The sequence below is a fragment of the Nymphalis io genome, chromosome 7 (genome assembly GCF_905147045.1).
Source record: "Nymphalis io chromosome 7, ilAglIoxx1.1, whole genome shotgun sequence".
Taxonomy (NCBI): domain Eukaryota; kingdom Metazoa; phylum Arthropoda; class Insecta; order Lepidoptera; family Nymphalidae; genus Nymphalis; species Nymphalis io.
The window spans coordinates 10,900,952-10,915,482 of NC_065894.1; the positions used below are offsets into that span (position 1 = coordinate 10,900,952).

At 35.1% G+C, this 14,531-nt stretch overlaps 1 protein-coding gene across 6 annotated transcripts in view; it reads left to right on the forward strand.

Moving 5' to 3' along the window:
* LOC126769472 (kinesin light chain) overlaps nucleotides 1-14,531 on the forward strand; it is a 51,059-nt gene that overhangs the window by 25,181 nt on the left and 11,347 nt on the right. For all 6 annotated transcript variants that reach the window (XM_050488308.1, XM_050488310.1, XM_050488304.1 and 3 more), the window contains 4 exons: nucleotides 5,201-5,414; nucleotides 11,103-11,305; nucleotides 12,934-13,061; nucleotides 13,767-13,995. In XM_050488308.1, the coding sequence (XP_050344265.1) occupies nucleotides 5,226-5,414; nucleotides 11,103-11,305; nucleotides 12,934-13,061; nucleotides 13,767-13,995 (749 nt within the window). In that variant the 5' untranslated portion in view covers nucleotides 5,201-5,225. The remainder of the gene's footprint in view (nucleotides 1-5,200; nucleotides 5,415-11,102; nucleotides 11,306-12,933; nucleotides 13,062-13,766; nucleotides 13,996-14,531) is intronic.

Genomic DNA, 14,531 nt, shown 5'->3' on the forward strand with positions numbered 1-14,531 from the left:
CGGGACGCACAGAGCTGGTTTTTTTCCGTAATCGTGCTGTTAACGCTGAAACTTACATAACGGACATTCTGGAGCCTCATGTGGTGCCTTACGCTGGATATATTGGGGATAATTTCCAACTTATGCACGACAACGCACGACCTCATGTCGCTAGAATTGTTAAAGACTATCTCAGGGAAGTCGAAATTCCAGTTATGCAGTGGCCAGACAATAGTCCGGACCTAAACCCGATAGATCACCTCTGGGACCAGCTAAAACGTACGGTTCGAGCACGAAATTCAATTCCAGAAACCCTGAATCAACTGGAAGCTGCCCTAACTGAAGAATGGCAACGGACCCCACAGGAAGACATTAAAAAGCTAATCAGGTCACTTAATAGGCGTATGCAGGCAGTGATTAGGTCAAGAGGAGGAAACACTCCCTATTAAAGTAAGATTTAGGCACCCAAATTTAAAAACAAACGGCATAATCGTTTTGTACACAAAAAAATAAAATTGCGTAAAATTTTGTGTTTTCGTGTTTTGTCACATATTTACCTAAAAACCTATTTTTTGCGCACTATTTCTGTTTTTGTACAATCCTACAATTGCATTTTTTCATTATCAATCTTAAAAATATAAATATGTGGTAGTTTAAAACCATACGATAGCTTTTTTACAAAAAATGTAGGTGGGTCGATTTTTTTGGAGGCCAGTGTATATAGTCATTTAACTTTAATTATAACATAAGTTCTCTCTTGTCTAGACATACATAAGTTTACTTGTACTTAACTTGTATAAATTTATTATTTATTATACATGTATAAATGATTAACGTTCGGATATATCATAAGACAAATCCAAGATAAGTTAACGACATTATAAGTAATTATAACTTAGAACATGATATGCAATAACGAGTGCAGGTTCTGTTTGTTTCTATTAAACTTAAAATCTGTGAATGTCCCAGTACAAAAGCTTTCATTCTTTTGAGAAAGTGGTGTTTTTATTCTCCTCTATTACGTTTGTGATTTCGATAGATTTAATTGTTCGTTTTTACGGATTCCTTATTGTCTTATTATCGTAGGTTTTCACGTCATGATAACTTATAGGGACTATTAAATTCGTATGTTGTAAAACAAGAGATTAGACCCGAAGAATGTGAAAAATAACGAAGCACGATTCGAATGCCACCATAAAGTAATTATAACTATAGGTACATAAGATTTTTATAATATATATATATATATATTTATTAAAGCAATTTTGTAATAAATATTGGAATTGATTTTCAAGCAACTTGCTCCGGATTACATTCTAATCCACGGTCGTAAAAAAAAAGACTATGAAATTTTTTTTTAACACCTTAAAATAGAAGGCATTTCATCACCATAACATTGCTTATGTTATCATACAAGATATCCCCCTTTATCTATTTTATTCGTATATATTATCTTGTATTGCAACAATTAATAAATCTCCATAATTCTATCTACATAAAAAACGTGTCCCAAATTACAGGCATTCGCCATTCTTTTTTTTTTTTTAGACAATTTCAAAAAAATAAAACAAATGTACAAATTTGTGTTATCTGTGTGAAATTAGTGAGTGCGTTTTGTTTGTTTCTCTTCTATATCCATTTTAAGCAGTTGGTGCTGTCATTTGTCAACGACATATCATTCACGGTCGCTAAATAGATCTAGTTCCGGTGTAAATGTTTCACGACTCGCCCAGTAGAGTTATTATTTAGGAACGAACTCGAAACTCAACACAGAACATGATCGTAAAAAGTCAGTGATATGCGACATTAACTAAAATAATTATAACATTTAAAGGATACACGTATCAAAACAGCGTATCACGGTCGTCGGTTTTCAAAGTGAGCTCTAACACTAGCAATGCTGGTCAGTTAAGCCGCACCTTCATGTTTCACGATGAGTAGTCACTTCCTGTCAAAGGATTTATGCAAACATGTTATATGACGACAGCGCACATTAAAATCGATAGGTATTTAAAACGAGATGTCATTCATAACACAATAGTTTCACTATATAAGATTCTGGTGCTATATAAGATATTGCGAAGTGAATTTTTTTATGCAATCTTAATATTCATACTTACTTTCATTTCTTAAAAGCGGGAAAGACAATTGTATTAATAATTCGAGTGATTTTTTTAATGACCATCTAAAGCTCGACAGCCGTGATTCCAATGTTTAATAGGTTACTCAATTTGATATTGAGAATAAAGTTAATATTTTACCTGTTCTCTGATTTATGGATGTAAATCAATATGTAACTAAATTAAGAAGTATTGTTTTCTAAAGAAATGTACGTCGCTTTTACTAATAGCTTAATCGAGATTGAAAGATCCAGGGCGAATTAATGACGGTGATCTCATTATTTTTGGTCCCAGTTCGCAACATTTCTGTTACTTGTTATTGTTAATCTGTTTATTGATTAACAATAACAAGATTAACAATAACTAAGATTAATAAACACAGAAAGAAAACTGACACACAACGTTAAAGAGGTCGCGAAAAATAACAAAAGCTGTGTTATATTAGTGATCCTAAAATGATGATTGTGTTTCTGCATGGAAATTAAAACATGGAAACATCAAACTAAACTCATAATAACATAAATCAAAGGCTTGGACAAACTGCGTTTGGGGATTTGATAGTTTAAATAAAATAAAAATTTCTTTACTGTACATTAATGTCTTTAAATACAGTATAATAACAGCCTTTATATATATGTCCTACTGTTAGGCTAGCGCCTCCTCTCCTTTTTAGAAGAAACTCCAACGCGGATTGGTGGATATATATGTGGTAGTGTTCTAGTTTTGACCCACGATCATCGTTTAAGATTCACGCATTCTAACCAAATGAAACACTTACTGGTGGTAGAGCTTTGTGCAAGCTCGTCTGGGTAGGTACCACCCACTCATCAGATATTCTACCGCAAAACAGCAGTACTTGGTATTGTTGTGTTCCGGTTTGAAGGGTGAGTGAGCCAGTGTAATTGCAGGCACAAGGGACATAACATCTTGGTTCCCAAGGTTGGTGGCGCATTGGTTATGTAAGCGATGGTTAACATTTCTTACAATGCCAATGTCTAAGGGCGTTTGGTGACCACTTACCATCAGGTGGCCCATATGCTCGTCCGCCTTCCTATTCTATAAAAAAAAAAAAAAACAGATAAGCAAGAAAATTTAAGCGTACGAAGACGGACTTGTCCCAATATTATTTGTAAGCAAGAACCTCAATGCTCAAGGATAGATTATATTAATCAGCCGTTTTATTGAATATTTCGATGTGTACTTACTAAAAGTGTTTATGAAAATATACGACTGTTCACGGACGTCACGATTGTATATACGACTGGTGAATCCTAATAAGGATCTGATTTATGGCTTCTACACTATACTTTTCATTACATAGAGCTATAGGAGGATGCAATATGATACAAATATTGATTTTCTTTTCAACCGACTGGGAAAATTGCGAAAATAAGGTTATGACGTGAGGCAGGTTCATAATGTTTGTATATTTTATCCCGGTTCGCCTTTTTAGGGTCAACATTCTGAAATGATTATAGCAATATACATAGTCCGATGTCCTAGGTTAATTTCCGGGTCAGGCCGATTAAAATATTGGATTTTTCTGTTAAGAATTATGAGAGTGAAAAAATAGAGAGTATACTAATATTTCTGCAGACCTGTTCTATAAAATATGTAATATGTGCTGATCTCAAGGGAGACTTTGAGATAACCGTGACCGAAAAGTCAGAAGGCATCTTGTATATTATAAGTAATATACATTAGGGATACGAAAATAATGATAGTTTTTATTTTTATAATACTGTAAATAGATTCATAACGAAAACATAAAAAAAACACTTTACATGTATATAATAATATATTGCACATAAAAATAATACATTCATTTTTATGTTTCATTTATTCACGTTGTGTTTGTATACTCTTGTATGAGAAATATGTATACAATATTAATTTTACCGCATAACATATTATATGACAGACCTTTCTAAATATTTGTATTATAGAATACATTTACACGTATTTCAAAAGATATTTTTAAAAGCTAAATGTATATATAAAATTCTTAAATATATCCCGCAAGCAACTTGTCTAGCACATACATACATTGTTCATATACATATATGTATGTATTATTTCAATTTATTGTGATCATTCTTATAATCAAACAAATACATTGTTAATATGTTTATAATTGCTTTGTTTAGTAAACAATGTTTATTTTGATATTTTTAAACAGACTATCGCTTTTACTAGACGGATATTAAGTGTGTTTGTCAGCTCCATACACGTGATGGAGTGAAACGGTATAAGCACAACACATTCCCACCACAAGAGGAGTGAACCCAAATAAACAATTTTGACACCGATATTTACATTGGTCGAGATCTTAAATAATCTATGATATTCACTATGGATAAGCAAAAAAAATGACGTTTTGAATGTTCGCGAAGTTGTAAACGAAATTTTGGAAATAAAATTAAAGTGGGTATAACTAGTTAAGGAATAGTGTTGTATTATAAATAAAGGTAAATTAATCAAAACTGTTTGAAGTGCATAGCAGAGGTATTAGGATTGTATCGAATATGAAAATCTAAGGTTTGTTTATCGTAACTCCTCTTTCGATCGAAATAGTGTATTAAAAAATTGCTCACAAACTTGACTTTGAAAGTTTTCGATAATTTTCGACTAAAAAATAAAATAATTCTCGAATGACTCTCCCTTTTCAATTAACTTGAGGTGCGACTACCATGGAGCTGTAATTATAATAAACTCAACGAAAAATTAATTATCAAAATCACCCATAACGAACTGGACAAATATGACCATGTATCTCAATGATTTGTCACAATACAGTTAATTCTACGCCAGTTCAGTTTGTCAGTTATCCTGTAATTGTAGCGTGAGACGTGTTAACCTGATAAGTATCATTTTCTCATCCAAGGTTTTTTTCACGGTCAGATATCGATACGTTTCCTTTATTTGTGTTTATTGATGTGTGTATTCTCCTTACATATTTTTATCGTCATAGATTTGAAATTAGAACATTAAATAGGACGAAGGTATATCGACGTGTTTAATATTAATAAAGAGAGTTAATTATTAAAAAAATGGATTTGAATATGGAATGCGTTGTAATTTTAAATTGTTCTTGTCAACAGAAAGAAGATCGAATCGCTAGGCAGGATGACGGCGATGACGCAGGAGGAGATGGTGGCCGGCGCGCGCACGGTCGCCGCCGGGCTCGAGGCATTGCGGGCGGAGCACACGCAGCTGCTGGCCGGGCTGGCGGCCAACACTGAACACGAGCACGAGAAGGTGTCTCTGGTGCGGAAGAGCATCGATGCGATTGAGCTCGGACTGGGAGAGACACAGGTAACCAAGTTATGCTAATCGGTTAATCACTGACCAAGAATGCAGCGGTTTCTTGTTTAGAAAATCTCGCTAAACTGAACGTTAAATATAGACAACGAGCAACTGTCAATGTTGACGATAACTAATCGGGATATCATTTAATGCAGCAATTTATTAATTTGTCTCGTAATATTTTAAACTCTTTGTTACAAATAACTTTGGAAGTTTTTGTTTCAAAATGTATTGTTGAAGTGCTTTTTTATTATAATTAGGTTTAAAACTATTTTAATATATAACGAATTTAAATCATTAATAACTATTTAAAAAGTGTAATAATAATGACCTCCAGACTGATTTCGGTCACGGCGGCCAATCTCAAGGGAGATGAGCCAACGAGGCAGGAGATATTATAGTGCACAAGTGTGTGCGCAAACAGAGGTGCACTCTCAATTTCCTAACTCTCATTATCCGACGGGACAGCAATCCGACATAACTGGAAAGAGTACAGCCGCAGGACCAACTGCTTTACATGCTTTCCGAGGCACGGGAGTGTACACACTTCCAACTTCCAGACTCTGGGCTGCTACTGACTGACTGGCTGAATTTTCTGACAGAAAAACCCAATAACTTTTTATTGGCCCGACCTGAGAATTGAACCCTGACCACCGGGTCTGCGGCCTTAAATCAAGCCACTAGACCAACGAGGCAGTCAAAAAGTGTATTAATAATACATGTTTATATAATCTAATTGATTAAACCAATAATAATTGAAATATATTAATATCGAACTACATACGATTGATACGGGTGGAGTTTAGATGGCCTAGTGGTAGGAACGCGTAAACCTAGACCGATAATCGTAGGTTCAAACCCGGGCAAGCACCACTGAATTTTGTGTGCTTAATTTGTGTTTATAACTCATCTCGTGCTTAACGGTGAAGGAAAACATCGTGAGGAAACCTGCATGTGTCTAATTGCATTGAAACAACCCGCATTGGAGCAGCGTGGTGGAATAAGCTCCAAACCTTCTCCTCAAAAGGGAGAGGAGACCTTAGCCCAGCAGTGGGACATTAACAGGCCGTTACTGTTACATACTTTTTATATAATAAATATATAAAAATTTTATAAAAAAATTTTTCACGTAGATGTTATGTAAAAACACCATTGCGTTATCATTTGCTTAATTAGTTTATAAAATAAATCTCGTGATCGTTGGTGAAGGAAGACATTGTCAGGAAACCTGCAATTCTTCAAATAAAATGCTTCGAAATGTGTATCCATAAACTCGTTTTGGAGTTGTGGTGGAATAAACTTCAAAGCTCCTTAACGTAACGGGCTGATAGTCATCAGTAATTAACTATACTGTCAATCAATGTATATGATATAGACTAAACATAATATATTAATGCTTGTAGCGTATTTTATAATATAATAATATGTAATTGGAACATTAACCGAATTTAAAATGTTTAGTTACAGAAAAGTATTTGAAAACCCTAAGGTGGCATGACAGACACTTAAAATTACTCCTCTATATATAAATACATAAACAAAACTATTTACGCAGTTAATCTATATACAGAATGAATGATTAATTACCTTTCATGGTATCTCTTTATAATGACATTGTTTAGGTATTATGTAGAGTAAAAATGTTCATTAAAAATGTAATAGGCATTAATTAAAGGTCATACGTTCCAATTATATTTATTTTTATATTATGATTGAATACAGAGCATTGAAACAAAGCTGGCTGATAATGTTTGGTAATATACTTATTATATTAGTATATGTACTATTTATTATTTTAGTCGAAATGGCCCAGTGGTAAGAACGCGTGAATCTTAACCGATGAACGTGGGTTCAAACCCAGGCAAGCACCTCTGAATTTTCATGTGCTTAATTTCTGTTTATAATTCATCTCGTGCTTTTCGGTGAAGGAAAACATCGTGAGTAAACCTGCATGTGTCTAATTTCATTGAAATTCTGCCACATGTGTATTCCACCAACCCGCAATAGAGCAGCGTGGTGGAATAAGCTCCAAACCTTCTCCTCAAAAAAGGGAGAGGAGGCCTTAGCCCAGCAGTGGGACATTTACAGGCTGTTACTTACTTACTTTATTTTACTATATAAGTCACGACGTACATTCTCAACGGAGAATAGCCAACTGCGCAGGTGGTATAAGATTATTAAAACCGATGCATTCTATTCTTTCACTCTGATAATCTAAGACGATGCAACACGTCCGGAGAGTGTTCGGGGAGCCAATGGCTTTTCGTGATCTTTAAAGTACAGTAGTGTAAAAATGCCAGGTTCAAACCTAATTTCCAAACTGTGGACTTCCAGATATGTAATCTACCTTATAAGGTTATAAATCCACCAAGGTAGTCAATTTTTTTTTTTTAATTTTAAATTAGAAAATTAAAATTGATTGAGAGGACGTGTGACAGATTTGTAAATGAAATACATAGAAGTTAAATTACTTATTTAATTCATTATATTTGTGCAATATTTGCGAAGTTGAATTCGATTTATCTCGTATTGAAGAAATCTTGTCACTGACAGCTTCTATTTTTACCTTGTATTTTTTATCTGTGACGATAAATGCTCCTCAACACTAAATGTCACACATTCAAGATCGGCCTATAATCTCCGTGAGGCGTCTGGATATAAACGTAACTGAAGTGCCCTATTTCCTGAAGCTTTTCAATTCCCACTATCACGAAGTCTCGACGTGGCCTACATTCATTGAATGGTTTTAAGGACCGCCCATAAAGAAGTCTTCTTTAAAAGTTCTGGTATTCTAAACTCGTCGCACTAAAATGTATAAGCTCATATATACTATATTCCAAGTGCAGGAGCGGTAAAGATAAAAAACCTTAGATTTTTACATATTCCAAGCGATTTCCTTATAGCTCTGTTATATTTTTTACTACAAATTGTTCCTGATTAATATATCTTTGTTTATAATTAAACATTATATTTATTTTAATTTGACTACCGAAAATCCGATAACGATAATTTCGCTGACATTCAAAGCGCCATTTTTTCACAAATCCATAATGAATATCATAGCATTTATTATAGATCTCGACTATAATGTATAAATTATATTATTTTAAATATTCTAGGTCATTTATTTTAATTTATCCTTGTTCTGCAATTGAAATTGGTGATAATTTTTCTCGTACCTAAATCGTAATCCTACAGTATCTCTCGTATGTCAAATTACTCTATATGCCAAAGTCCCACTCTCCTGGAATCACGCTTATTCACTTGATGGCCTTGTGCAAGCCCGCCTGGGTGGATACCACCCACTCATCAGATATTCTACCGTTAAACAACCATAAGTATTGTTGTTTTCTATTTTGATCGGTGAGTGACCCAAGTATAACTACAGGCACAGTGGACATTCCAATGTCTTTAGGCAGTGGTGATAGTTTACATCGATAATTTAATCCGACACGTGTAGGTTTCCTCAGGCTTTCTTTCACCGCCGAACACGATAGGAACTTCTAACACATAAACGCTTAAAAACTTAGTTTGTCAGCATACATGTTTCAATCCCACTATAGATGAAAGATGTATGGCTAATTTCTCTTGAGATTGGCCGCCGTGACCGAAATCGGTAGAGGACATAATCATCATTATTATCATTATCACTATCATTCATCATCACCATTTAAAAAAATAAATTAATGAAATTATATTTTCAACTAACAATTATTTCATTACATTTGCTCACCATCTAAATGCAGTTTTCGTATGACGTATCGCATGGGATGCGTCAGTAACGAGTCCTTTAACGGATACGTGTTCTGAACAAACAAATGATTCTTATCATGCGTACTCCACGCCCCACGTCGAGATGAGATTGCGACCCTTAATCAGCCCTGCACAAAGGTTTACATGGGGTTGTTGAACTAGCATTAGAGCACACAACCCGGGGGAGGCTCGCTCGAATAGCTAAAGTGGGTGGAAACTCCGCTCTATACAAATTTTAGAACGTTTTCGATTTTTTAAAAATAGAAATGATTTGAATATCTTATTTTATTAGTTTTCAAATTAAAATAAAAGAAATTGTCTTTTGCTCGGTTTATATATTTAATGAATTGCCATTGTACATCGGTAACCGAACATTTTAGTGTTACTATTAAAATTCAATATAGAATCATTATACTTGCTTATTGATTACTATCAACAATATACCAGTTCGGAAACACCGCAGTCGATCCGATAATTATTACGTCACATATATTCGATTTCGAAGCCTTCGTTATATATTGGGAAGCTTTTGAATTATGCCCTGAAATCGTCTTGAAAACTTGAATATAATATCAGGACATTAATCGATAATAAAAACAAATAATTCCAAAAAATAAAAACAAATATCATTTCGTCGTCCCATTTAAAGGTCTATTCTAAGAAAGACTTCGAGTTTCATTCGCATTATTGATCGATGTAGGATGCATAGGCATTTATTGGGAGATACATATGTACATATGTAGGCTTCCTCGGGAAATGGATGTCTAGTATTTACATAAACTACACTTTTGCAGTCGCAATACAGAAACAGCCTGTTAATGTCCCACTGCTGGGCTAAGGCCTCCTCTCCCTTTTGAGGAGAAGGTTTGGAGCTTATTCCACCACGCTGCTCCAATGCGGTTTGGTGGAATACACATGTGGCAGAATTTCAGTGTAATTAGACACATGCAGGTTCCCTCACGATGTTTTCCTTCACCGTCAAGCACGAGATGAATTATAACCACAAATTAAGCACATGAAAATTCAGTGGTGCTTGCCCGGGTTTGAACCCACGATCATCGGTTAAGATTCACGCATTCTAACCACTAGGCCATCTTTAGACTGCTATATGTATAGCGATTTCTCGACACATATCTTAACTTGATATTTGTGGTTTTAGATCTTTACTTTCCATAAAAAGACACAACGTCACTTACATGGAAGCAATAAATAAAAGTAAAGCTAAGTGACCGTAATCCATTACGAGTTATTTAATTTTTTTATTTAGATGTTATGACTTAATAGTTTTACTTTACCTAACGTCTTCTTGTTAGTAATTCAATATATTATGTTTATACTTGACGAGCCGGTTAGCGGGGTTCGTGGATGATTGCCTTTCACGCCGAAGGTTGTGAGTTCGATTCCCACCCAGGACAGATATTTGTGTGCATGAACATGTCTGTTTGTTCTGAGTCTGGGTGTATGTATTTACAAAAGAAAAATAGTATATGTAGTATGTTATCTGGTTTCCATAGTACAAGCTCTGCTTAGTTTGGGATCAGATGGCCGTGTGTGAATAATGTACCAGTTATTATTATTATAATGCTAATTGTGTAATCCTATTTGGGTTTTAGTTACATGTCATATAATATGTAATATAATAATGTATGTATGTTAACTGTTGGATTACCAAGTAAATAAATATATTCAAATGGTTAGAAATCTACTGCGGCATATCTCTCTTATGTTTATAATACTCTTTCATTTATTTAATTAAATATTAATAAAACAAATCAAGAAGTTTATATTTTTTAATGTATATTTGATTATACATTTGTTTGTTTGTTTGCTTATATATATATATATATATATATATATATATATATATATATATATATATATATATATATATAATATTTATGTCGTTATCAATTTTACTTAAATATTGTCTCCATTTGTTTACAGGTTATGATCGCTTTAGCCTCCCACTTGCAGTCAGTTGAAGCAGAGAAACAGAAGCTTCGTACCCAAGTACGTCGTCTCTGTCAGGAGAACGCTTGGCTCCGTGATGAGCTCGCGACCGCCCAGCAGCGCCTCCAGGCATCCGAACAACGGGTCTCACAACTAGAAGAGGAGAACAAGCATTTGGACTTTATGGCCTCTATTCGGTGAGCATCTTACTATTTATACACATTTAAACTATCAACTGTGCTATACAACTAGTGTGACGAATATTATAGCAATATCATAAAAAATAAAAATTCTCAAAGCAGTATCGGGTACAGATTATTACAATATATGTATATTTTAATAAATTTACTATAAAGAAATTATGTATTAATAAAATATTGTAAGTAGGTTTCGAGGTTTTTTTAATAAAGTAAGCATAATAAATTAGAAGTAACGGTTAGATTTTAATCATATAAAATATTTTAGCGTATCCAATTAAGACGAATTTCTTTTTTTTTTTCATTCAATAATGTCGAAAAATGCAGATAAAATTAGACCTAGGCAAATATTTTAATTTGGCAATTATACTGCTGTTTTACATAAATAGTCTTTTTATAGTTACATAATTATATAAGCAATTATTTTTCGAATGAATAAACGCTGAAATGTGATCACTAGTTACTATATATATTCGCCGTTTGCTTTTTAATATCAGCGATTAAGTCGTATATCCTTGGAACAGGATGTCAGGTTCTTTGAAAGTTTTTTGTCTTTATATAAATATGCAGACTTATACATTGGTAGTATAACAAAATTTTGTTCCTATATATATATATATATATAGGAACAAAATTCTTGTTTATAATATACTAGCAGAGCCTTGTTGGCATTGTTTTGTCTGTGTAAATGTATATAGCCTTCCAATCGAAGAAGGTATAAAGATAAACAAACCTCAGATTTATGTATTTCATACAATTCGTTGATAGCTCTGTTGTATTATATACTTTATTATTTTACTGGTGGTAGAGCTTTGTGCAAGCTCGTCTGGGTAGGTACCACCCAATCATCAGATATTCTACCGCAAAACAGCAGTACTTGGTATTGTTCCGGTTTGAAGGGTGAATGAGCCAGTGTAATTACAGGCACAAGGGACATAACATCTTAGTTTCCAAGGTTGGTGGCGCATTGGTGATGTAAGTGATGGTTAACATTTCTTACAATGCCAATGTCTATGGGCGATGGTGACCGCTTACCATCAGGTGGCCCATATGCTCGTTCGCCTTCCTATTCTATAAAAAAAAATATCAAGACGGTTGACGTGCGGTGCACGCCATTTAGTAGCGAGTTACCTTAATTAGATAATAATACTTTAATTATATATATATTTTTTTTTTTTATAGAATAGGAAGGCGGACGAGCATATGGGCCACCTGATGGTAAGTGGTCACCAACGCTCTTAGACATTGGCATTGTAAGAAATGTCAACCATCGCTTACATATCCAATGCGCCACCAACCTTGGGAACTAAGATTTTATGTCCCTTGTGCCTGTAATTACACTGGCTCACTCACCCTTCAAACCGGAACACAACAATATCAAGTATTGCTGTTTTGCGGTAGAATATCTGATGAGTGGGTGGTACCTACCCAGACGAGCTTGCACAAAGCCCTACCACCAGTATAAATACATATATTTTCTTATTACGTTAATGATAATGATTCGTTGAACTGTCTCGAGTCGTCAAGTCTATTCATCTTAAACAGTTTTACCAAAATTTCTATATATAAGATGTATATAATAAAAAATTCTTGACAAATATTAATTGTGACACAATTAAATCCCTCAGCAAATACGACAGCGATATAAATGAAGAGTCGGAAACCAGTCGCAGCGGTCAGGGCGACAACAAGCGTGACGATCCCATGGTCGACCTCTTTCCTGACGACGACCACGAGGACAACAGGAACAATAAGTGTATGTGGATTTTTAACTTACATAATATAAGGATGTTTTTAGGATCCAAAATATATCTTATATAATATACATGACGGGGTGGTATTGATCACGTGGGACAATTCGTTGTCGCAGCCGTTATCAGACATGTTGTAGACGCAAAATAAAAGTTCAGTCTCGTGCAACTGTTGTTTGCTTGTTCGCTTACAATCAATAATAACAAATTAACAATTAACCACGCCGATTAAAGTGGTTGGAAACGCAGCAAGTTCGATACAAGAAGACGACCTTTCGCCCCGGAGTCCCGTTCCCAAGTCCCCTCGAGAGCGTTCAGCAAACCTCATGTGTCCGATGTCAAATCATTAACAACTCATTATTCATTAACTGTCAAGTGGGCACTCTGAATTCCTGTATCGACCTTACCCAAGCGTACTACTTGACGTTTCCGAAAACCGCTTATAGACCGCGTTGTACTTAAATTATGGCGTCTTATCTTTGATTCTGCGACATACAACATTTTTTATTTATAATGTTCAATTAACGAATTCATTGAGTATATGTTCTAATACAAGCAAGCACCACTTAATGTCACAAGATTAATTGGTGCTTATGGATTTGTCTCGCGCTTGGCGGTGAACAAAAAATATTGTTTAAACAATAATCTCGGACGCGTATATAACCTTAACAAGCCCAGCAGTGGGACTCACAAATAGCCCGCACTCGCAGCCATGTCGCCCACGCCGCCGTCGCAGTTCGCGCAGCAGGTGAACGCGGGCTACGAGATCCCGGCGCGCCTGCGCACGCTGCACAACCTGGTCATCCAGTACGCGTCGCAGGGCCGCTACGAGGTGGCCGTGCCGCTCTGCAAGCAGGCGCTCGAGGACCTGGAGAAGACGTCCGGCCACGACCACCCCGACGTCGCCACCATGCTCAACATCCTGGCGCTCGTCTACAGGTACGAGTCCACATGTCCACGACGCGTGCCGTGCTACGAGGCATTATAAAAGCGCCCATTTGAATTAGGTAATGAGCTGATTCGAATAATGGAAAATATGATGCAATTAATTGTATATTTAATTTATTTCGAAAGTGTCAGTAGTCGTTACTAGAAAGAAGTAAATATTATTATATTATTCAATTGTATATATATTCTTGGTGGAAGGTCAGATAATTGATTCCACTTAAGCATACTATGATCTTTTTGTTACCTCTGACACTATGTATGCGTTATTTCATGAAGTTTGGGAAACTCACTTTTGCAGTTATAAATTAACTATTAGCTAGGATAATAACTATAGAATAAATAAAGAATTAAAAGCCGAGATGGCCTAGTGGTTGGAACGCGTGAATCTTAACCGATGATCGTGGGTTCAAACCCGGGCAAGCACCACTGAATTTTCATGTGCTTAATTTGTATTTATAATTCATGTCGTGCTTGACGGTGAAGGAAAACATCCTGCATGTGTCTATTTTCATTGAAATTCTGCCACG